The sequence below is a fragment of the Pelophylax lessonae genome (genome assembly GCF_965119305.1).
Source record: "Pelophylax lessonae genome assembly, chromosome: 9".
Classification (NCBI taxonomy): Eukaryota; Metazoa; Chordata; class Amphibia; order Anura; family Ranidae; genus Pelophylax; species Pelophylax lessonae.
Window position 1 is genome coordinate 259,383,828 of NC_138776.1, and position 24,779 is coordinate 259,408,606.

Consider the following 24,779-nt stretch of genomic DNA (forward strand, 5'->3'; position numbering starts at 1 on the left):
ACTCTTGTCAATGGTGCAATCTCCGTAAATATTCTGTAGCCTTCTATGGATGTCAGCCAGCCTGCACCCCTCCTACATAAAGAACTCAGTAATGGCACATAGCTTCTGCTTGGAAAGAAGAAGAGAAGAAAGAGGAAGAAGAAGCAGGAAAAAGAAGAATAGAAGAAGGAGAAGAATGAAGAACAGTGAAATTTAAACCACTTATGGCAACAGGCTTGGGTGCAGGTTTCTCGTATTCTGACACATTTCAATATCCTTCCTTGTTCAAGGTACAAAAGAAACCCAATGGATCACATGACATTGATGATGGAAACACCTTACACTAGGGAGATACCCATCCATTACTATGTGGCAGGCTCAGAAATATCTCACTTGGCAGAATCCTTAGACGCCTCTCTTTATAAATATTAGAGGTGTTCAATCACAGAAGGGTTGCCCACTTTGATGAGTTGTTGAAGGTTTGCAAATGATCATTCATGGTGACCAGACCAAACATTTTTCATGAGTGTCTGAGATGGCCAACATTTTTTTTATTCTTCTTTTTCATTGCTGGTAAATAATGGATTCCAAGCAGAAGCAACGTGTCGTCATTGAGGTCTTGACGATGGAGGAGTGCAGGCCACCCACAGAAGTGTAGCCATCCACAGAAGGCTACAGAATATTTATGGAGATGACACCATTGACAGAAGCAACATCTTGTCATTGGTGACTCTTGTCAATGGTGCAATCTCCATAAATATTCTGTAGCCTTCTGTGGATGTCGGCCAGCCTGCACCCCTCCTACATCAAGAACTCAGTGATGGGACATTGCTTCTGCTTGGAAAGAAGAAGAGAAGAAAGAAGAAGAAGCTGGAAAAAGAAGACAAGAAGGAGAAGAAAGAAGAACAGTTACTCTACCAACAAGTGGAATTTAAACAACTTATTGCAACAGGCTTGGGTACAAGTTTATCATATTCCAACACATTTACATATCCTTCCTTCCTTCAAGGTACGGAAGAAACCCAATGGATCACATAACATTGATGATGGAAACACATTACACTAGGGGGAAACCCGTTCATTACTATGCGGCTGGCTCCGAGATATCCCACTTGGCAGAATCCCCAGACGCCACTCTTCATAAATATAAAAAATATTAAAAACATCATAAGTGCTTAATTAAAATGGTTAGTGGTCACAGTCCAAGCTTGGGTTACAAGTTTCTCATATTCCGATGCAAGTCGAGATCCTCTCTTCTTCAAGGGAACAGAGAAAATACGAAAAAACACAATGGATCACATGACATTGATGATGGAAACATATCACACTAGGAGGATACCCGTCCATTACTATGCGGCAGGCTCAGAGATATCTCGCTTAGCAGGATCCACAGATGCCACTCTTCATAAATATTAGAGTTGTTTGATCACAAAAGGGTCGCCCACTTTAATGAATTATGGAAGGTTTGCAAATGATCATCCATGGTGACCAGACCAAACAGTGTAGAGGAAGACCGAATTTGAAAAATGTGAAATCGAATGCGAAAACAAATAAGACTTATTCTGAAAACAAATTTGACTAAAGAAAATTATTTAAATAACGAATCAAAACAATTTCATTCTGTACATGTCTACTCCAAAATGGTTAAAGACATGTGATATTGCGCCCGTAGCGTGGCGCATCACCAGCAAGAATCATTTTGTGGAATATATAGGGCATTTTATATCATCTATTAAAATCTTATACCCCAACTTTTGGTATTTGTTGGATAGGGAATATTTATGTGCCAGGAGTAGCATCTTCTCCCTTTGTTGGCTGGTTATTTTTCTATACCCTTCCCCAGATCTCTGCCTCCATACAATCCTGTCTTGGAGGTCTACAGACAATTCCTTGGACTTCATGGCTTGGTTTTGGGTCTAAAAAGCCCTGTTAACTGTGGGACCTTATATAGACAGGTGTGTGCCTTTCCAAATCATGTCCAATCAACTGAATTTACCACAGGGGGACTCCGTACCCTTCCCCAGATTTGTGCCTCCATACAATCCTGTCTCGGAGGTCTACAGACAATTCCTTGGACTTTGTGGCTTGGTTTTAGCTCTGAAAAGCCCTGTTAACTGTGGGACCTTATATAGACAGGTGTGGGCCAAATGTCCAATCAACTGATTTTACGACAGGGTGACTCCAATCAAGATATAGAAACATCTCAAAGATGATCAGTGGAAACAGGATGCACCTGAGCTCAATTTTGAGCGCCATGCCAAAGGCTGTGAACAGGGCCAGTCCTACCATGGGTCCCGCTGGGTCCATTTGACCTGGCAGAACTTGGAGAGGGGCAGCAAATTGACTCCCAAGATTTTTTTTTTTCCAGCAGTTTTGTGTGTCATCAGTTCACGGCACGTTACGGGCGGCATTGCCCATCTCATCCTGTAGTGAAAATGGATGAGTATGAGAAGGTGGAGCGTCTCCTCCAGGGAACGTCCCTCACATGATCGATGCGCTATGATGTCAGACATCAACGCACTCCATCTCATGCCGGACAGGCTGGATCTTCTAAGGCGGTGGACGTGGCAGACACAGGAGTGAGAGGAGGACTGAGGATAGACAGTGGGTGTCCAGTCCGTTGGTGAGTTATGGAAGAAGATAACGGTATATATAATATTTTCTAAATTTTATATTTACATAAAATAATGGATGTGGGTGCCTTTTTGTTGGGTGTGATTTTTATTTATTTATTTATTTTGGGGGGGCAGCATTTCATTCTTGGTCCCAGACAGCACAATGTCTAGGGCCACCCCGGCTGTGATTGCTTATATACATGTGATTTTTTTTATTTTTAATAAATTTGCAAAGATTTCAAGCAAACTTCTTTGACGTCATTATGGGGGATTGTTTGTAGAATGTTGAGAAAAATAATGAATGTAATCCATTTTGAAATAAGGCTGTAACATAACGAAATGTGGAAAAAGTGAAGCAATGTGAATTCTTTACGGATTCACTGTATATGTAAAATGGGCGATGAACGAATAGGAAACAAAACTGAAGTACAAACCAAGAAGCAGCTGTTAAAGTATTTTAAAAACAAAGGCTGCAGTTTGTATTTTTTTCCTGAAGGTGGCGATCTCACTTATTGTCAGTGAAACGCAGAGATAGGAAGTGACGCAGAGATAGGAAGTGATGTAATATATAGACAGGAAGTTCCTGGAAAGAGGAAAGGTTAGGGGAAGTAGAGGGAGATATTCCTTTAAACGGAAGCCTAGGAGGTAATAAGAATTATTTTATATTTACACCCATTAACCTCCCCCCGCCCCCGCCCCGTCATGTTCCGTCCTCGTCCTCCATAGCCACTGTGACGTCTTTTATCTCCAGCAGATGCTGTCACAAATGTTTATAAAGGATTATAACATTTACACCAATACATCCTAAATATAGAACCATTTATCCAACTGTCTATCCAGAGCCTCTGGTTTATAGACTGGATACATCCTAAATATAGAACCATTTATCCAACTGTCCATCCAGAGCCTCTGGTTTATAGACCAGATACATCCTAAATATAGAACCATTTATCCAACTGTCTATCCAGAGCCTCTGGTTTAAAGACTGGATACATCCTAAATATAGAACCATTTATCCAACTGTCTATCCAGAGCCTCTGGTTTATAGACCAGATACATCCTAAATATAGAACCATTTATCCAACTGTCCATCTAGAGCCTCTGGTTTATAGACCAGATACATCCTAAATATAGAACCATTTATCCAACCGTCCATCCAGAGCCTCTGGTTTATAGACCGGATACATCCTAAATATAGAACCATTTATCCAACTGTCCATCCAGAGCCTCTGGTTTATAAACCAGATACATCCTAAATATAGAACCATTTATCCAACTGTCCATCCAGAGCATCTGTTTTTTTAGACCAGACACATCCAATGTATATATATATATTTATCAAACAATTTATCCCTAACCCAGACAAGGGATGTGTCTGGATGGCGACTGTATCATTGTGTGTGTCAGGTTCCTATAAGGTGTCAGGATGTCACTGTCTATTTCTCCATGGAGGAGTGGGAGTATTTAGAAGGACACAAGGATCTCTACAAGGACGTCATGATGGAGGATCAGCCACCCCTCACATCACCGGGTAAGAGGAGACTTTATTGTAAAGGAGAGAGCAGTACGGAGGCTCCACCTAGATCCCCCATCATCTGATAAACACATAGAAACAATGTATTCAGTCAGTGTGTGTTTTTCCTACAGATGGATCCAGTAATGGGAACCCACCAGAGAGATGTCCCCGTCCTCTGTATTCCCGGGATTCCACACAGGAAGATCACACCATCCCTCACCATCATCAGGTAGATGAGTAGAACACAAAAATTACTGGACTGTATGAAATTACACTCTCAGCATATTGGTCCTCACGTTGAAAGATCATTTTTTTCTTTTTGTGTGTTTAGCATGAAGAACCGATGTTTGTGAAAGTTGTGGTTAAAGAGGAAGAAGAAGTGTTGTCTATGACGAGTTATCAGGAGTCTATGGAGGAAGTTGGGATGATGGTGACAACTAAACAGGAGGAATCTTCTGTATATATCAGCACAAGTGAGTAATGACCACTAAATACATAAACTGTTCAGGTATTGATGATTAAGGATCTGTAGGCCTACACATCAGGTCATATGATCTCTAATAGGACCTTATGATAGATAATCAGCCAAACCTCTCATTACTGGGTAAGAGGAGACTTTATTGTAAAGGAGAGAGCAGTACGGAGGATCCACCTAGATCCCCCATCATCTGATAAACACATAGAAACAATGTATTCAGTCAGTGTGTGTGTTTCCTACAGATGGATCCAGTAATGGGAACCCACCAGAGAGATGTCCTCATCCTCTGTATTCCCGGGATTCCACACAGGAAGATCACACCATCCCTCACCATCATCAGGTAGATGGGTAGAACTCCAGACTTATGAGATTACACTCTTTTCTCTGCCTATTAGTCCTCACATTTTAAAGATTTTACTTCTTATAATGTTGATTTAGAATGAAGAACAAACGTATATAAAAGTTGAGGTTAAAAAGCAAGAAGAAGAGACATCTGTAATGGATTATCAGCCAACTACAGAGAAGGTTAGGATGATGGCGACAATCAAACAGGAGGAACCCTCTCTAGATATCAGCACAGGTGAGTAATGAACACACTGAATACAGAAAGAGTTTTGGTATATAGATGGATAGTGGGGATCTGTAGATCTTCATCTCATTAGGTAAGATGAACCTTGTAATGACTTCATGATGGAGAATCAGCCGCCCCTCACATCACCGGGTAAGAGGAGACTTTATTGTAAAGGAGAAAGCAGTACGGAGGATCCACCTAGATCCCCCATCATCTGATAAACACATAGAAACAATGTATTCAGTCACTGTGTGTGTTTCCTACAGATGGATCCAGTAATGGGAACCCACCAGAGAGATGTCCCCGTCCTCTGTATTCCCGGGACTCCACACAGGAAGATCACACCATCCCTCACCATCATCAGGTAGCTGGGACTGAGCATGTACACCTAAAAAAGTATCTTAATCTATGAGAGGACATTATATATGTATATATAAATATATTTTTTTCTTTTTATAAATATATTCTATCATCTTTGGGGTTTAGGATGAAGAACTGAAAATCGTCAAAATTGAGATTAAAGAGGAAGAAGAAGAGATGTTGGTGAGTGGAACTCAGTGGTCCATGGAGGGATCTTCTCTACATATGGACACAGGTAAGTACTAAACAGTAAAATGGTATTAAATCCAAAAGACAACTTTTATTATATTGCAGCTTACCAATCCTTGGATGTGATGGCTGCGTCATGTTCCCAACTAAAGAGGAGGAGATACTGTACACCATATGAAAGGTCCATCTCCATTCCTCAATATAACGTCATGTTCCCGACAAATGAGGAGGAGATACTGTACACCATATGAAAGGTCCATCTCCATTCCTCAATATAACGTCATGTTCCCGACAAATGAGGAGAAGATACTGTACACCATATAAAAGGTCCATCTCCATTTCTTAACCACTTAAGCCCCGGAAAATTTTACCCCCTTCCTGACCAGGGCCTATTTTGCGATTCGGCACTGCGTGACTTTAACGGACATTTGCGCGGTCGTGCAACGCTGTACCTAAACGAATTTGACGTCCTTTTTTTCTCACAAACAGAGCTTTCTTTTGGTGGTATTTGATCACCTGTGCGATTTTTTGATCATGCACTATAAACAAAAAAAGAGCATAAATTTTGCAAAAATAACAATATTTTTCAAATTTTTTTATATGAAATTCCCCCCCCCCCCCCCCAAAAAAATGTAAAAATCAAAATTTTTAACATTTTAGGCCAATTTGTTTTCTGCTACATATTTTTGGTAAAATAAATCACAAAAAGCGTATTTTGATTGGTTTGCGCAAAAGTTATTGCGTTTACTAACAAAGGGAAAGATTTTTGTCATTTTTGTTGTTTTTTTTTAACACGTAATGGCGGCGATCTGCAATGTTTTTTGCGGGACTGCGACATTGCGGCGGACAGATCGGACCCTTGACTGACATTTTTGACACTTTTGGGGTTACCAGTGAGATTACTACAGTAATCAGTGCTATACATATGCACTGTTACTGTAAAAATGACACTGGTAGTGAAGGGGTTAACTTTTTTTTGAGAGGGAGGGGTTAAGTGTGTCCCTAGGGGCGTGCTTTTAACTGTGATTGGTTGTGGCTGTGTGTGTAAGAACAGTGATCAACGGTCCTACATAGCAGAGCCGTATGATCTCTGTTCTTACACAGGGGAGAATGACAGGCGGCTTTATTTATATTAGCCGCCTGCCTTTCTCCCGATGTAACGGACGATCGCGAGTGCCCGGCGGACATCGGGTCCGCCGGGCACACGAGCGGGGGGGTCTGTGACCGAGCGGGAGCAGGAGCGTGCATCCGGCGCCGCACGCTCGCTCCCCAGAGCCTCACAGGCTAGCAACGTAGACCTACGTCGCTTTGCCTGTGAGGGGCTGACCGCCGACGTAAATCGTCGCTAGGCAGTCGGCAAGCGGTTAATATAACATTGTGTTCCCAGAAATGAGGAGATACTATACACCATATGAAAGGTCCATCTCCATTCCTCAATATAACATCATGTTCCCGACAAATGAGGTGGAGATACTGTACACCATATGAAAGGTCCATCTCCATTCCTCAATATAACGTCATCTTCCCAACAAATGAGGTGGATATACTGTACACCATATGAGAGGTCCATTTCTGGACCCTGGCTGAGGAACCTTAATTACTGACAGTAAGAACGTCATCAATGTATCTACTCCACTGCCCAATGCACTGTATGTATTGTATACCGTATGAAAGGTCCATCTCCATTCCTCAATATAACATCATGTTCCCAAAAAATGAGGAGGAGATACTGTACACCATATGAAAGGTCCATGCATGCCAGAGATCAAAGATTTAGTGCTAGACCAACATATATGACTCCCGAATACAAGGCTTAAAAATTTGAATAACTTTTATTGTAAAATTGTTTCTCAGCAGATGCCCATAATGTCCGGAATACGTCTGAAGAATCTTCTAAAAAATCCCAATCCAGGACTCTAAAATCTCACAGAACAGATACTTTAATAGGTAGTTCATTCTCATGTTCAGAGTGTGGGAAATTGTTCCCAGAAAACAGAGACCTCCTAAGACACAAGAAATGTCACACCAGTGAGCGTCCCTTTCCATGTTTAAAGTGTGGGAAACGTTTCACTCAGAAGGGAAACCTTGTTAATCATCAGAGAATTCACACAGGTGAACATCCCTTTTCATGTTCAGAGTGCGGGAAGTGTTTTGCCGAGAAAGGAAGTCTTATGAAACACCAGAAAATACACATGGGTGAACGTCCCTATTCGTGTTCAGAGTGTGAGAAATGTTTCACTGAGAAAAAAAGTCTCCTTAGACATCAGAGAAGTCACACGGGTGAGCGTCCCTTTTCATGTTCAGAGTGCGGGAAAAGCTTCATTAGGAAATGGTCGCTCGTTACGCACCAGATGATTCACATAGGTGAGCGTCCCCATTCGTGTTCAGAGTGCTGGAAATCTTTCATTCTGAAAGGAGACCTCGTTAAACACCAGAAAGTTCACACGGGTGAGCGTCTTTATTCCTGCTCAGAGTGCGGGAAAAGGTTCACTGAGAAAAACAGCCTTCGTAGACACCAAAGAAGTCACACGGGAGAGCGTCCCTATTCATGTTCAGAGTGTGGGAAATGTTTCACTCAGAAAGAGAAACTAATTAGGCACCAGAGAATTCACACGGGGGAACGTCCTTATTCGTGTTCAGTGTGCGAGAAAAGTTTCATTCAGAAAAATGCTCTTGTTGGACACCAGAAGATTCACGAGCGTGTGAGTGTGCTTCCTTATTCGTGTTCAGAGTGCGGGAAATGTTTCAGTTATAAAAAATTACTTATTGCACACAAGAAAACTCACATAAGCTAACCCCCCTTTTTCAGGTTCAGACTGGTGTGCTGGGGCGGAGCAAAAATATTCTGAAGTTTTTCGGGTATAACTTGGTAGGTCTAAGCCTTCTGGGATTGAATTATAGTACTATGGTCCTTACTCGGTTCATTTGATGTAGATTCTACATTTGTTTTTATTATTTGTTCATCACTAATTCTGATTTTCGATAATAAACAAGAACGCTCCGCACTTTCCAATACTCTGCTCTCAGATTTATTAAATCACTATGGAGAATTCTTAAGAATTAATCCACCCAAAAGAGAGATTTTAATCTGGAGTCTGGTGGATGCAGGAGGGGAATACAACTGACCATCTCGTCTATACCCAATCTAGGGATTGTATTGGTAAGATCTTGAAATAGGGGTTCTGGGTCTGTACACCTGCTGTGCCCATTATGAGGGGTTCCCACCATCCTTGTGCTGAGATCCTTGGTCTATACACCTGCTGTGCCCATTATGAGGAGTTCCCACCATCCCTGTGCTGAGTTTCTGGGTCTGTACACCTGTTGTGCCCATTATGAGGGGTTCCCACCATCCCTGTGCTGAGTTCCCGGGTCTGTACACCTGTTGTGCCCATTATGAGGGGTTCCCACCATCATTGTGCTGAGATCCTTGGTCTATACACCTGCTGTGCCCATTATGAGGAGTTCCCACCATCCATATGCTGAGTTCCCGGGTCTGTACACCTGCTGTGCCCATTATGAGGGGTTCCCACCATCCCTGTGCTGAGTTCCCGGGTCTGTACACCTGCTGTTCCCATTACATTATGAGAGGTTCCCACCATCCCTGTGCTGAGTTCCCAGGTCTGTACACCTTCTGTGCCCATTATGAGGGGTTCCCACCATCCCTGTGCCCAGTTCCTGGTTCTGTACTCCTGCTGTGCCCAATATGAGTGGTTCCCACCATCCCTGTGCCCAGTTCCTGGTTCTGTACACCTGCTGTGCCCATTATGAGGGGTTCCCCTCCATCCCTGTGCTGAGTTCCTGGTTCTGTACACCTGCTGTGCCCATTATGGGGAGTTCCCATCATCCCTGTGCTGAGTTCCCGGGTCTGTACACCTGCTGCGCCCATTATGAGGGGTTCCCATCATCCCTGTGCTGAGTTCCCAGGTCTGTACACCTGCTGTGCCCTTTATGAGGGGTTCCCACCATCCCTGTGCTGAGTTCCTTGGTCTGTACACTTGCTGTGCCCATTATGAGGGGTTCCCACCATCCCTGTGCCCAGTTCCCAGGTCTGTACACCTGCTGTGCCCATTATGAGGAGTTCCCACCATCCCTGTGCTGTAAAACCACAACTCAGCCACCCGTCTTTTCCAAGGGACCTATGTCATGAGCAGTTGTACCTACTATTCCTAGCACCAGGTGTTTGTTTGCTATATGTTTATGTACTTACGGCCCATCCCAGGTCCAAAATTAATGTTGATCAGAATTTAAGTGATTCTATAGGCAGAAGGTTTTTTATCTTAAAAAACCTCAGTGTGCAGCAGCTCCCCTAATACTTACCTGAGCCCCATCTCGATCCAGCAATGTGCTCACGTGCCTCAGCCATCCGGGACTTCCCTCCTGATTGGCTGAGACACAGCAGCAGCGCCACTGGCTCCCACTGCTGTCAGTCAAAGTCAGTTAGCCAATGAGGAGAGAAACGGCGCATACACAGTGCCAAAGACGAAACCGCCACAGTGGGGCGGTTCCAGAAATCCGCAGACAGGTGGGCGGCAGCCGAAGGGCTCCGTCCCCACCCATACTGCCCAGGGTTCGCGCACCCGTCCCTCTGGTGGCAAAAAGGAGAAAGCTTATGAAAGAGGCTTGAGGGTGCAACCACCACATCAAACCCCTATCGGAGGGTGCAACCGACAAATCAGAGAAAAGGTTTATGGGCCTCATTTATATAGGGGGTGTAATGCGGGAAATGTGTTGTGAGGAAAGGAAGCCTAATTAAACACCAGAAAAGTCACACGGGTGAGCTTTCCTGTTTATGTTCAGAGTGTGGGAAATGTTTTACTGTAAAAAAAATATCTTATTAGACACCAGGAGCTTCACAAGGGTGAGCGTCCCTATTCATGTTCAGAGTGCGGGAAATGTTACAGCAAGAAAAAAAGTCTAATTGGACACCAAAGGATTCACAGAGATGAGCTTCTCTATTCATGATCAGAGTGCGGAAAAGGTTTCACAGAGAAAAAAAATCTTATGAGACACCAGAAGATTCACACGGGTGTGCGCCCCTATACATGTTCAGAGTGCGGAAAATGTTTCATTGAAAAAGCCAAACAGAGATATCACACAGGTGAGCGTCCTTATTTGTGTTCGGAGTGCGGGAAATCTTTCAACTGGAAATATTCATTCGATACACACCAGAAGATTCACACGGGTGAGCATCCCTATTCATGCTCAGAGTGCGGGAAATCTTTCATTCAGAAAGGAGGCCTTGTGCAACACCAGGGAATTCACACAGGTAAGCGCCCCTATTCATGTTCAGAGTGCGGGAAATGTTTCACACACAAAGGAATCCTTCTGCATCACCAGAGAATTCACACAAGCTAAAAACCCTTATAGTGGTGTGTTGGGGGTGGGGCAGGATATATTGAATATTTTTCAGGTTCAAATATATATTTGAAATGATATAGTCCTGATGTTCTATTTGACTATTTCAATTCTTGAGGTCTTAAGGTCTGAAAATGCCGGGGCAGTACAAACACCCCCCAAAATTACCCCGTTTTGGAAAGTAAACAGTTACTATTTAGTAAGAAGCATGCTGAGTTTTTTGAAGTTGTAAATTTTCTGTCTCAATCTTTTTGGAAAATGAAGAAATAAAAATTTGATTTTTTCACTAAAATGTCATTTTAACAAGTTATTTCTCACACACTGCATGGCCTTACTTAGAATTACACCCCATTACACATTCTTTTACTCCTCCTGAGGATGGGAATATCACACATGTGAGACTTTTTCATGGCTGAAATGCATAGAGGAGCCTAAAATCCAAGGAGCACCTTCAGGCTTTTAAGGGGCATTAATGCTGCATTTAATTTTCTGACGACCTATCCCATTTCTTAAAGGCTCTGAAATGCCAGGATAGGAGAAACACCCACAAAATGACCACATTTTGGAGAATAAGCACCCAAATGCATTTTTAAGAGGCACGATGAGTCTTTGAAGGTTTAATTGAAAAAAATTAAAATAAAATAAAACATTTTCTTCGGTTCGCTTAAAAAAATTAGCAAAAAGAGAAATCATTCTTCATAAATTTAACATATATCAGTTTAGGCCAATGTATATTCTTCTATACAAGCTATAGTATATATATATATATATATATATATATATACATATATATACTGTATACCTATTCCCAGAATCCTCTGTGGCAGAATCTGCCTTCTGGGGTAGATACAAGCCTGACTGAGCCACTGATTGGGTTTCCTCCACTGCCCTATGAGAATCCTCTCACAGAGCAAGTGGGGAGACTCCCCTCTCAGTAACCACACCTGGGGAGACATGACAGTCCAGCTGAAATCATGGCCCTGCTGTTAAGCAGCCAAGGCCCACTATGCTTTACCTAGCACCTATCTGCATAGTTGCCAACATTTGAAAAAAATTTCCAGGGACACTTTGCAGCACAGCTATCAATTACTTACCACACCCACTTCCACGAAGCTCCGCCCACTCCGCATAATTAATCTCCGCCAACTTATCAAAAAAGAGAGAATTACAGGAAATTGAAAAGAGAATTGAAAACTTAAAGTAGCAGAGTTGGAATAATTCTCCCATTCAGCTGCACTACTTCTCATCACAATTCCCTGCAATTCTAAAGTGTGAAATATGCTCAGGTGTGACCATAGAAAAAATGTAATATGGAAATATAAATAAAGTGCAAGGTGTAAATAAGTATGATTATACTATCTGCTATAATTAGGTTTTATTCTACTTATTTACACCTTGCACTTTATTTAGGTTTACATATTACATTTTTTGTATGGTCACACCTGAGCACATTTCACACTTTATTCACCTGTCTTTGAATTCAGCCCTCTGTAGGGGGATAATTTTCATTTCCATCAAACAATGTGGCATCCTTTCCTTCCTAACACATTACCCAGTCCATACCAGTATAGATCCTAACACATTACCCAGTCCATACCAGTATAGATCCTAACACATTCCCCAGTCCATACCAGTATAGATCCTAACACATTACCCAGTCCATACCAGTATAGATCCTAACACATTACCCAGTCCATACCAGTATAGATCCTAACACATTACCCAGTCCATACCAGTATAGATCCTAACACATTACCCAGTCCATACCAGTATAGATCCTAACACATTACCCAGTCCATACCAGTATAGATCCTAACACATTACCCAGTCCATACCAGTATAGATCCTAACACATTCCCCAGTCCATACCAGTATAGATCCTAACACATTACCCAGTCCATACCAGTATAGATCCTAACACAATACCCGGTCCATACCAGTATAGATCCTAACACATTAATCAGTCCATACCAGTATAGATCCTAACACATTACCCAGTCCATACCAGTATAGATCCTAACACATTACCCAGTCCATACCAGTATAGATCTTAACACATTACCCAGTCCATACCAGTATAGATCCTAACACATTACCCAGTCCATACCAGTATAGATCCTAACACATTACCCAGTCCATACCAGTATAGATCCTAACACATTACCCAGTCCATACCAGTATAGATCCTAACACATTACCCAGTCCATACCAGTATAGATCCTAACACATTACCCAGTCCATACCAGTATAGATCCTAACACATTACCCAGTCCATACCGGTATAGATCCTAACACATTACCCAGTCCATACCAGTATAGATCCTAACACATTACCCAGTCCATACCAGTATAGATCCTAACACATTAATCAGTCCATACCAGTATAGATCCTAACACATTACCCAGTCCATACCAGTATAGATCCTAACACATTACCCAGTCCATACCAGTATAGATCCTAACACATTACCCAGTCCATACCAGTATAGATCCTAACACATTACCCAGTCCATACCAGTATAGATCCTAACACATTACCCAGTCCATACCAGTATAGATCCTAACACATTACCCAGTCCATACCGGTATAGATCCTAACACATTACCCAGTCCATACCAGTATAGATCCTAACACATTACCCAGTCCATACCAGTATAGATCCTAACACATTACCCAGTCCATACCGGTATAGATCTTAACACATTACCAAGTCCATGCCAGTATAGATCCTAATACATTACCCAGTTCACACCAGTATAGATCCTAACACATTACCCAGTCCATATTATCCTAACACATACCAAGTCCATACCAGTATAGATATCCAGCATAAGATTTTTCCCATTGAGGATTGAGGTCTGTTTTCATTTTTTTGAGCAATATATATATACTGTATATATATATATATATATATATACACAGTATATATATATATACACACACACACACACACACACACACATACACATACACGGATATGTACACACATTTATCTAGAGCTAGAAAACTATATATATGTATCAATTAACAGGTGTATAAATTATATCTATAAAAAAACATTATTGATAGTAGTAATTAATGGAGTGTGAGGCCTCCAGCTTGTCGGAAGGTGCTCTGCCTCCCCCTGCTGGCAGATTTTGGAAAGTGCACCATGCTGACAACCTGCCTTCGGTGACACGTTAAATTTGCGACAGGCGGGAAGAGTGAGCGAGCACAGAGAGAGAGAGACAACCTGCTGCCAGAACTAGCTGGGGTGAGAGCGACACTGTGTGGCACAAAATAAAAAAAAAAAAAAAAATTTTTTTTTTTTAAATGATTTACATTGTCCCTGATTAACAGGGACAATGTAAAATACCCGGGACAGGCTCCTATTTGCCGGGATTGTCCCGGGAAAAACGGGACAGTTGGCAGGTATGTATCTGTAGGGTGCTACAAATGCACGATGTATCCCCCTTGTAGAGTAATTCCTGGGTGCTCTGTGAATTTACTTGGATGAGATTTAATGGGCAAAATAGAAGTAGGTATAGCAATTGGAGATGGGGGCAGGGTGGAACTTACTTCCCCTTTCTGAATGTTTGCAGAAAACTGATGACGAGTTAGCAGAAGTAGCACAGGAAGTATGGGCGGAGGATGGGCTAGATATAAGAGAGCAATATCACATATTGTGCGCGGATCACTCTGACGGGAACTGAGGAAAGAGAAGCATAGAACGTTGTATAACGTACAATATCCAAGGTGAAAGGAGAAGGAAAGACAGAGCACACATCGCTGGAACACACAAAGAGGGTAGGAAGATTATTTTTCTGTTTAAACCAATTAATTCCCCCCTCCCCACCTTTTAATGTCGGTTCTGTTCCTCCATAATCATTGTGATGTCCTTATCTCCAACATCCACTACTACACATAGTTACATAGTTACATAGTTAGTGAGGTTGAAAAAAGACATCAGTCCATCCAGTTCAACCTATGATGTGTGTGTGTGTTTGCTTTTAACCATACATTGTATACCCCTGTATGTTGTACATTGTATACCCCTGTATGTTGTACATTGTATACCCCTGTATGTTGTACATTGTATATCCCTGTATGTTGTACATTGTATACCCCTGTATGTTGTACATTGTATACCCCTGTATGTTGTACATTGTATATCCCTGTATGTTGTACATTGTATACCCCTGTATGTTGTACATTGTATACCCCTGTATGTTGTACATTGTATATCCCTGTATGTTGTACATTGTATACCCCCTGTATGTGGTACATTGTATACCCCTGTATGTTGTACATTGTATACCCCTGTATGTTGTGGTCTCTAAGGTGCCCATCTAATAGTTTTTTGAAACTATCAATGCTCCCTGCTGATACGACTGCTTGTGGAAGAGAATTCCACATCCTTACCGCTCTTACAGTGAAGAACCCCTTACGCACTTTAAGGTTAAACCGCCTTTCCTCTAGTTTTAGTGAGTGGCCCCGTGTCTTATTGTATTCCCTTTCTCTGAATAGTTTGTTCCTTATGCTAGGGTCGCCAGTACAGTATTTGTACATTGATATCATATCACCCCTCAATCGTCTCTTCTCCAGAGAGAATAAGTTCAGTGCTTGTAGTCTTTCCTCATAGCTGATGTCCTCCATTCCCCTAATTATTTTTGTTGCTCTTCTCTGGACTCTTTCCAATTCCAGCACGTCCTTCCTGAGGACCGGTGCCCAGAACTGGACAGCATACTCCAGATGTGGCCGGACCAGAGTCTTGTATAGTGGGAGAATAATCTCTTTATTTCTGGAGTGAATCCCCTTTTTTATACATCCCAGTATTCTGTTGGCTTTGCTTGCAGCGGCTTGGCATTGCATGCCACTGCCAAGCCTGTTGTCTACCAGTACCCCCAGGTCCCTTTCCATCCTTGACTCACCCAGAGGTTCCCCCCCTAGTGAGTAGCTTGCTTTCTGGTTTCTGACGCCCAAGTGCATTACTTTACATTTTTCAACATTAAACCTCATCTGCCATGTAGTTGCCCACCCCATTATTTTGTTCAGGTCCGCTTGTAAGGTTTCCACATCCTGCATAGAAGATATTAGCATGCTTAGTTTAGTATCATCCGCAAATACTGAGATTGTACTAGATATCCCCTCCTCTAGATCATTATGAATAAATTAAACAGGCTTGGTCCCAGGACAGAACCCTGGGGGACCCCACTTTCCACACCCGCCCAATCCGAGTACTCCCCATTAATCACCACCCTCTGTACTCTCCCCTGGAGCCAGTTCTCTATCCAGGTACTCACCTTATGGTCCATACCTACCTTCCTTAGTTTGTACAGTAAGCGTTTGTGGGGAACGGTGTCAAAGGCCTTTGCAAAGTCCAGATACACCACATCCACCGGCTTTCCTTTATCTAGGTGGCAGCTCACTTCATCGTAGAAGGTTAATAGATTGGTTTGGCACGAACGATTTTTCATGAATCCATGCTGATTACTACTAATAATACCGTTTTCATTACTAAAGTCTTGTATGTGGTCCCTTATCATCCCCTCCAAAATCTTGCAGACTACTGATGTTACACAAGCTTAACAGACCAGTTACATCCTAAATATAGAGCCAACTATCCAACTGTCCATCCAGAGCCTCTGGTTTATAGACCAGATACATCCTAAATATAGAACCATTTATCCAACTCTTCATCCAGAGCTTCTGGTTTATAGACCGGATACATCCTAAATATAGAACCATTTATCCAACTGTCCATCCAGAGCCTCTGGTTTATAGACCGGATACATCCTAAATATAGAACCATTTATCCAACTGTCTATCCAGAGCCTCTGGTTTATAGACCGGATACATCCTAAATATAGAACCATTTATCCAACTGTCCATCCAGAGCCTCTGGTTTATAGACCGGATACATCCTAAATATAGAACCGTTTATCCAACTGTCCATCCAGAGCCTCCGGTTTATAGACCGGATACATCCTAAATATAGAGCCATTTATCCAACTCTTCATCCAGAGCCTCTGGTTTATAGACCAGATACATCCTAAATATAGAACCCTTTATCCAACTGTCCATCCAGAGCCTCTGTTTTATAGACCGGATACATCCTAAATATAGAGCCGTTTATCTAACTGTCCATCCAGAGCCTCTGGTTTATAGACCAGATACATCCTAAATATAGAACCATTTATCCAGCTCTTCATCCAGAGCCTCTGGTTTATAGACCGCATACATCCTAAATATAGAACCATTTATCCAACTGTCTATCCAGAGCCTCTGGTTTATAGACCAGATACATCCTAAATATAGAACCATTTATCCAACTGTCCATCCAGAGTCTCTGGTTTATAGACCGGATACATCCTAAATATAGAACCATTTATCCAACTGTCCTTCCAGAGCCTCCGGTTTATAGACCAGATACATCCTAAATATAGAACCATTTATCCAACTGTCCATCCAGAGCCTCTGTTTTATAGACCGGATACATCCTAAATATAGAGCCATTTATCCAACTATCTATCCAGAGCCTCTGGTTTATAGACCGGATACATCCTAAATATAGAACCATTTATCCAACTGTCCTTCCAGAGCCTCTGGTTTATAGACCAGATACATCCTAAATATAGAGCCATTTATCCAACTATCTATCCAGAGCCTCTGGTTTATAGACCGGATACATCCTAAATATAGAACCATTTATCCAACTGTCCTTCCAGAGCCTCTGGTTTATAGACCGGATACATCCTAAATATAGAACCATTTATCCAACTATCTATCGAGAGCCTCTGGTTTATAGACCAGATTCATCCTGGGCATGAAGTGAAAGGATTTCTCCCCATCCAGGACATCAAAAGATATCTTAATAGAAGTTCTATTTCTTCTTCAGTCATCCCAAGCCTAAAATAAAAGATTTTAGTTAGAGTTGTTCTTTAAAAGCAGTGTGAGGTGTCATACCTCTGGAGGAACTCTGTGCTGACGTTATTCATCTCAGTCCAGTCCAGATAATTCTGTTTATTATTTGTCTACAGAGAGGAGAGTCCTGTGTAGATTATCATCAGGTACGAAGGACTGAGCAACTAGAACTCAAAATGTATTCTAAACCATGGGGTGATATTCTTCTGTGTAATCTTGTGTTTCTCCTTATAAATGTGTTCTATCATATTTGTGGTTTAGGGTGAAGAACTGAAAGACATCAAAGCTGAGATTAAACCGGAAGAAGAAGAGAGGTTGGTGAGTGGAGATCAGCAGTCTATGGAGGAGGGGGAGATGATTATGGAAAGTAAACAGGAGGAATCTTCTCTACATATGGACACAAGTAAGTATTAAATACTAAACTAAACTATAAAGTATGCATTTACATTGTTACATCAGAGGAGAAAAGGTCTAGGTCTACTCAATTCACCCAAGAGAAAAATAAAAATTTCAAAGCAGCCGTTGACCCACATGACAGTAGAATGTCCATATAAAGCTCGGCCTAATCTTCCTTTAGGTTAAAAAAATTCCTTCCTGATCCCAAGCAGCAATCAGAGAACTCCCCATATCAACATTCTAAAATGATTTTTCCTACATTTTTAGTAACCATATATACCAGTGATGGCGAACCTTGGCAGCCCAGATGTTTTCGAACTACATTTCCCATGATGCTCTACTACACTGCAGAGTGCAAAAGCATCATGGGAAATATAGTTCCAAAACATCTGGGGTGCCAATGTTCACCATCACTGATATATACTATTTGTAATGAGAAGAACATCCAGTCATTTTTTTAGAGTCATCTAGATACAGAATATTCCTCATCCACAGCAAAAACAAAGCACCCCTTCCATATACAGAGGTTGTTTTGTTCTTTTAATTACACACAATCTGTGATGCACTTCTATAAAATGGAAAACATCATGTCCATCATCTTATTTCCAGGAAATACTGAGAAACCTTAAATGCTGATAGTAAGAATATCATCGATGTACCTACCCCACCGCCCAATGTACTGGGGGTATCGAACACCATATGAAGATACTGTACACAATTTGAAGGGTCTATCTCCATTCCTCAATATATCCTCATGTTCCAAACAAATGAGGAGGAGATACTGTACACCATATGAAAGGTCCATCTCCATTCCTCAATATAACATCTTGTTACCAACAAATGAGAAGGAGATACTGTACACCATATGAAAGGTCCATCTCCATTCCTCAATATAACGCCATGTTCCCAACAAATGAAGTGGAGATACTGTACACCGTATGAAAGGTCCATCTCCATTCCTCAATATAACGCCATGTTCCCAACAAATGAGGAGGAGATACTGTACAACATATGAAAGGTCCATCTCCATTCCTCAATATATCCTCATGTTCCAAACAAACGAGGAGGAGATACTGTACACCATATGAAAGGTCCATCTCCATTCCTCAATATAACGCCATGTTCCCAACACATGAGGAGGAGATACTGTACACCGTTTGAAAGGTCCATCTCCATTCCTAAATATAACGTCATGTTCCCAACAAATGTACAGTATATTAAAGGTTGATTTCCATTCTTACAGTAACAATATCATCAATGCGCAGTGTGATTTGGGTGAATTGTATCGTTTATCTACTTTGAATTCAGATTTCTGTCCTGATTGCACCCACAGAGCTCAAAGATTTATTGCTAGACCAACATATATGACTCCTGAATACAAGATTTTCAAAAATTCTTCTAACATTTATTGTAAAATTGTTTTTCAGCAGATGGCCATAATGTCCGGAATACGTCTGAGGAATCTTTTGATAAATCACATTCCAGGACTCTAAGATCTCACAGTAGAAATACTATAAGAGATCCATCTATTCCCGAGGAATCTTCTTCAGGGCAAGAAGGAGATCACACAGAAGAGAGTTCTTTGTCATGTTCAGTGTGTGGAAAGAGTTTCACAAAAAAGAGAGAGCTTCTTCGACACAAGAAATGTCACATGGCTGAGCGTCCCTATTCATGTTCAGAGTGCGGGAAATGTTTCACTGTGAAAGGAAACCTTCTTAGACACAAAAGAAGTCACACGGGTGAGCGTCCCTATTCATGTTCAGAGTGCGGCAAATGTTTCACTCTGAAAAACGGTCTTATTAGACACCAGAAGGTTCACACAGTTGACCTTTCATGTTCAGAGTGCGGCAAATGTTTCACTCAGAAAAACGGTCTTATTAGACACCAGAAGATTCACATGGTTGACCTTTCCTATTCATGTTCAGAGTGCGGGAAATGTTTCCCCAAGAAAAATAGTTTTATTAAACACCAGAGAAGTCATACGGGTGAGCGTCCCTATTCGTGTTCAGAGTGTGGGAAGTGTTTCATTCACAAAAACCATCTTCTTAGACATCAGAAGATTCACACGGGTGTGCGCCCTCATTCGTGTTCAGAGTGTGGGAAATGTTTCTTTCGGAAAAATCACCTTCTTAAACATCTTAGAATGCACATGGGTGTGCGTCCCTTTCCATGTTCAGAGTGCGGGAAATGTTTCACTGAGAAAAGAATTCTTCTTATACACCAAAGAAGTCACACAGGGGAATGTCCTTATTCATGTTCAGAGTGCGGGAAATGTTTCTCCGAGAAAAAAAAACTTATTGCACACCAGAGAGGTCACACGGGTGACCTTCCCTACTCATGTTCAGAGTGTGGGAAAGGTTTCACTGAGAACAAAGGTCTTATTAGACACCAGAAGCTTCACACAGGTGAGCGTCCCTATTCGTGTTCAGAGTGCGGGAAAGGTTTCATTGATAAAGCAAAACTTCTTGTACACCAGAGAGATCACACAGGTGAGCGTCCTTATTCATGTCCGGAGTGTGGGAAATGTTTCAATTGGAAATCTTCATTTGATGCACACTGTAAGATTCACATAGGTGAGCGTCCCTATTCATGTTCAGAGTGTGGGAAATATTTTGCTCAGAAAGGAGCCCTTGATGAACACCAGAGAATTCACACGGGTGAGCGTCCCTATTCATGTTTAGAGTGCGGGGAATCTTTCAGGTCGAATGGAAGCTTTCTGTACCACCAGAGAAGGCACACAAGCTTTTTCAGGTAGAGCTTGATAGGTAGGAGCCTGCAGGGATTGAATTATAGTAATATGATCCTCTAAACAGTTCTGACTCGGTCCCGCACTCACAAAGACCGCACCATGCAACTAAACTGTGCTAATACATGGCCAGATATGACCATACATGGACAACACTTCTTATTGGTTGATATCGATTTCTGTACATTATTGCTCATTTTATGTTTTACTGATGAAGCTGACTTTTCATTGGTCCAACCAATAATTATTACTTGTTATTAGGGCTGCACGATATTGAAAAAAAAATTACATTGCGATATTTTTTTTCCCCCAATGAAATACATTGCGATATTGAGAGCCATCAATCCAGGCTAAAGCAAACTGTTGGCGCTATATAAATCCTGTATAATAATAATAATAATAATAATAAAGTCAACAATTACCATTCCATGATATTAATAATTTCACTAATAAGCTTCATTACAAGTGACAAAAAAGGTCACTTAATATTTTATTCCAAAATTAGAACATTTCTTGTAAACACAAAAGCAGAACACATTTTTAAATAAAACCAGCAGCTTTACACCAACACCCCTGATTGGTTTACATTACAACAATATAACTTCATATATTTTTTTTTTTTTATAAAACAACTTTTTTGGTTCACAATCTTTTTTGTTTTTAAGTCAAACTTTTCCCAGCAAAAGTGTCAAAGTAAAACAGTGTTGGTCATCTTCATAATTATGGCTAAACAAAATGAAATAAAACTTCTAAACTTGAGTATTCTTTAGCACAGGGGTGGGGAACCTTTTTTCTGCCAAGGGCCATTTGGGTATTTATTAAAATCATTCGGGGGCCGTACAAAATTATCAACTTAAAAATGCGCATGTTATATTTGGTCAAACATTTAATTAACTCACCCCTAATGTGATGGCTGGAACTGCTTCTGTTTGGTGAGGTGTGTGATGTTAGCTGGTATTGATGATGTTGCTACTCGCAACTGGTTTTCCAGGTTTGCGTCGGTCAGTCTGGAGCGCAGTCGACTCTTTTTGGTGGTAACGTTTGAAAAGAACTGCTGGTGGGTACTGCTGGTGGGTACTGCTGCTTGGTACTGCTGGTGGGTACAGCTTGCTGGTACTGCTGGCTGATACTGCTGGCTCTGGCTGGTACTGCTGTGGGTACTTCTGGTTCTGCTGTGGGTATTGCTGGCTCTGGCTGGTACTGCTGTGGGTACTGCTGGTTCTGCTGTGGGTACTGCTGGCTCTGGCTGGTACTGCTGGCTCTGGCTGGGTACTGCTGTGGGTACTGCTGGCTCTGGCTGGTACTGCTGTGGGTACTGCTGGTTCTGCTGTGGGTATTGCTGGCTCTGACTGGTACTGCTGTGGGTACTGCTGGTACTGCTGGTTCTGCTGTGGGTACTGCTGGCTCTGGCTGGTACTGCTGTGGGTACTTCTGGTTCTGCTGTGGAAATTGCTGACTCTGGCTCGTACTGCTGTGGGTACTGCTGGCTCTGGCTGGTACTGCTGTGGGTACTGCTGGCTCTGGCTGGTACTGCTGTGGGTACTGCTGGTTCTGCTGTAGGTATTGCTGGCTCTGGCTGGTACTGCTGTGGGTATTGCTGGCTCTGGCTGGTACTGCTGGCTCTGGCTGGTACTGCTGTGGGTACTGCTGGTTCTGGCTGGTACTGCTGGTTCTGCTGTGGGTACTGCTGGCTCTGGCTGGTACTGCTGGCTCTGGCTGGGTACTGCTGTGGGTATTGCTGGCTCTGGCTGGTACTGCTGGCTCTGGCTGGTTCTGCTGTGGGTATTGCTGGCTCTGGCTGGTACTGCTGGCTCTGGCTGGTTCTTCTGTGGGTACTGCTGGTTCTGCTGTGGGTACTGCTGGCTCTGGCTGGTACTGCTGGCTCTGGCTGGTACTGCTGTGGGTACTGCTGGTTCTGCTGTGGGAACTGCTGGCTCTGGCTGGTACTGCTGGCATTGGCTGGGTACTGCTGTGGGTACTGCTGGCTCTGGCTGGTACTGCTGTGGGTACTGCTGGCTCTGGCTGGTACTGCTGTGTGTGCTGCTGGCGGGAAATGCTGGCTAGGAGAAGTGTAGCGGCGCCACGCTGGAGGAAGAGGCGATGTTTCCTGTATTGGTCACAGGCGGAGTGCATTTGATATCACTCCACCTGTGACTCACTCAGACTGTCAGAACGGAGCCGGAACTATACAGGAAGCATCGGCTCCATTCTGACAGATCAGCTGAGAGACACAGACTCAGCTGCACAGGGGGCCGGACCAGATGACTTTGTTGGCCGCATACGTCAGAATCGTGTAGGGCTCCGTTGTCCTGCTGGACCACATGTCTGTTGTAGTTGCATAGTATTCCATGTGCGACAGTTCTGCTTCAATCTTAGGTTTGCATTTTTCATACAGTTCTTTTATCGCAACTTGGGGAAAAATATGTGTGGGATGGTAAAATGGATGTCAAGCGTTCGGATCATTTTCTTAAATCCCTCTTTGGCGACGGTATTTAATGGCAACATATCTTTAGCGATATGAAACATTATTGCGTCTGTTATTTCTTTCTGTCGTTGAGAGCCTTTCTGGTAACGTGTCACACTGACTAAGGCATCACAAATATTTGTTTTGGTTGACAACATCCAGATTTGACTTTGTATTCATCGTAAAGAGCTTTGTGGTTCCCTTTTTAAGTGATCAGACAAATTGGTGGTGTTTCCTTGTTTTGTGGCCACAACTTTATGACACTCCATGCAAAGTACCTCTTTTTGGTCAACATCCTCCTTTTTGTACCCAAAATAGTCCCAAATAGTTGATTTCGACTTTCTTTTTGGTACGAAATCATTTTTTTGTGGCGGATCCTCTTCGTTGCGCATTTTTAGTTGTGAATGTTGGCTGTGAGCGACATGAGCAGTGGCACAGCGAACCAATCGCGTGTGCAGGCACGCGGAACGTGCATGTCACCCCAGCAACAAGCCATACAACAACCGTTCTTTCAATACACCATCGCATGTTCCAGCGATGTGACTATCGCTCACGCGCACATTGCGATGTCGATGTGAAAACCGAATATTGTTCAGCACTACTTGTTATAGTTTTATTTTCTTCATTTATAAAAGTTTTGATTTAGATTCTAGCTTAGTTTTTTTTGTTTGTTAACCACTTGTAGACCGGGATGTTAAACCTTCTTCCTGTCCACTCCATTCTTTGAATTTTCCGCACTGTGATACTTTGATTCATAATACAACATTGTACCCAAATGAAATTTTATATTGTTTTTGAGACATGTAAATCTTTCTTTTAGTTGTGTTTTTTTTCACCACTTTTACTATATAAGGGAAAAAAAACTGAACATTTTAAATTAAAATCATTTTTCTTAGTTTCTCTTATAAAAAAAAATGCAAATAAAAAATCTTTCTCCATCAATTTAGGCCAAAATTTATTTTTTTTTTCATTTTTTTTTTTGGAAAAATAAAAAACAAATACATGTATGTTAGTTAGTTATAAAGTCTGCAAACTAGAGTTTATATATTTAAAAATCTATCAGTTCTAATATTCTGACTGCCTGCCTCAAGTTTTGAAGTCCTAAAATGCCAGGACCGCACAAACACCCCCAAAATGATTCGTTTCTGGAAAGTAGACAGTTCAAGGTATTTGGTAAGAAGCAGGGGAAGTTTTTAGAAGTTACAT

At 42.0% G+C, this 24,779-nt stretch overlaps 2 protein-coding genes across 2 annotated transcripts in view; both read left to right on the top strand.

Moving 5' to 3' along the window:
- Nucleotides 1-24,779, top strand: part of LOC309564412 (uncharacterized protein) — a 1,531,146-nt gene that overhangs the window by 614,960 nt on the left and 891,407 nt on the right.
- LOC309562692 (uncharacterized protein) lies at nt 5,650-21,162 on the top strand. The gene is made up of 3 exons (XM_082266975.1): nt 5,650-5,754; nt 7,566-8,347; nt 20,288-21,162. The coding sequence occupies exons 1-3, from the start codon at nt 5,697-5,699 to the stop codon at nt 21,116-21,118; spliced, it is 1,671 nt and encodes a 556-aa protein (XP_082123101.1). The 5' UTR covers nt 5,650-5,696; the 3' UTR covers nt 21,119-21,162.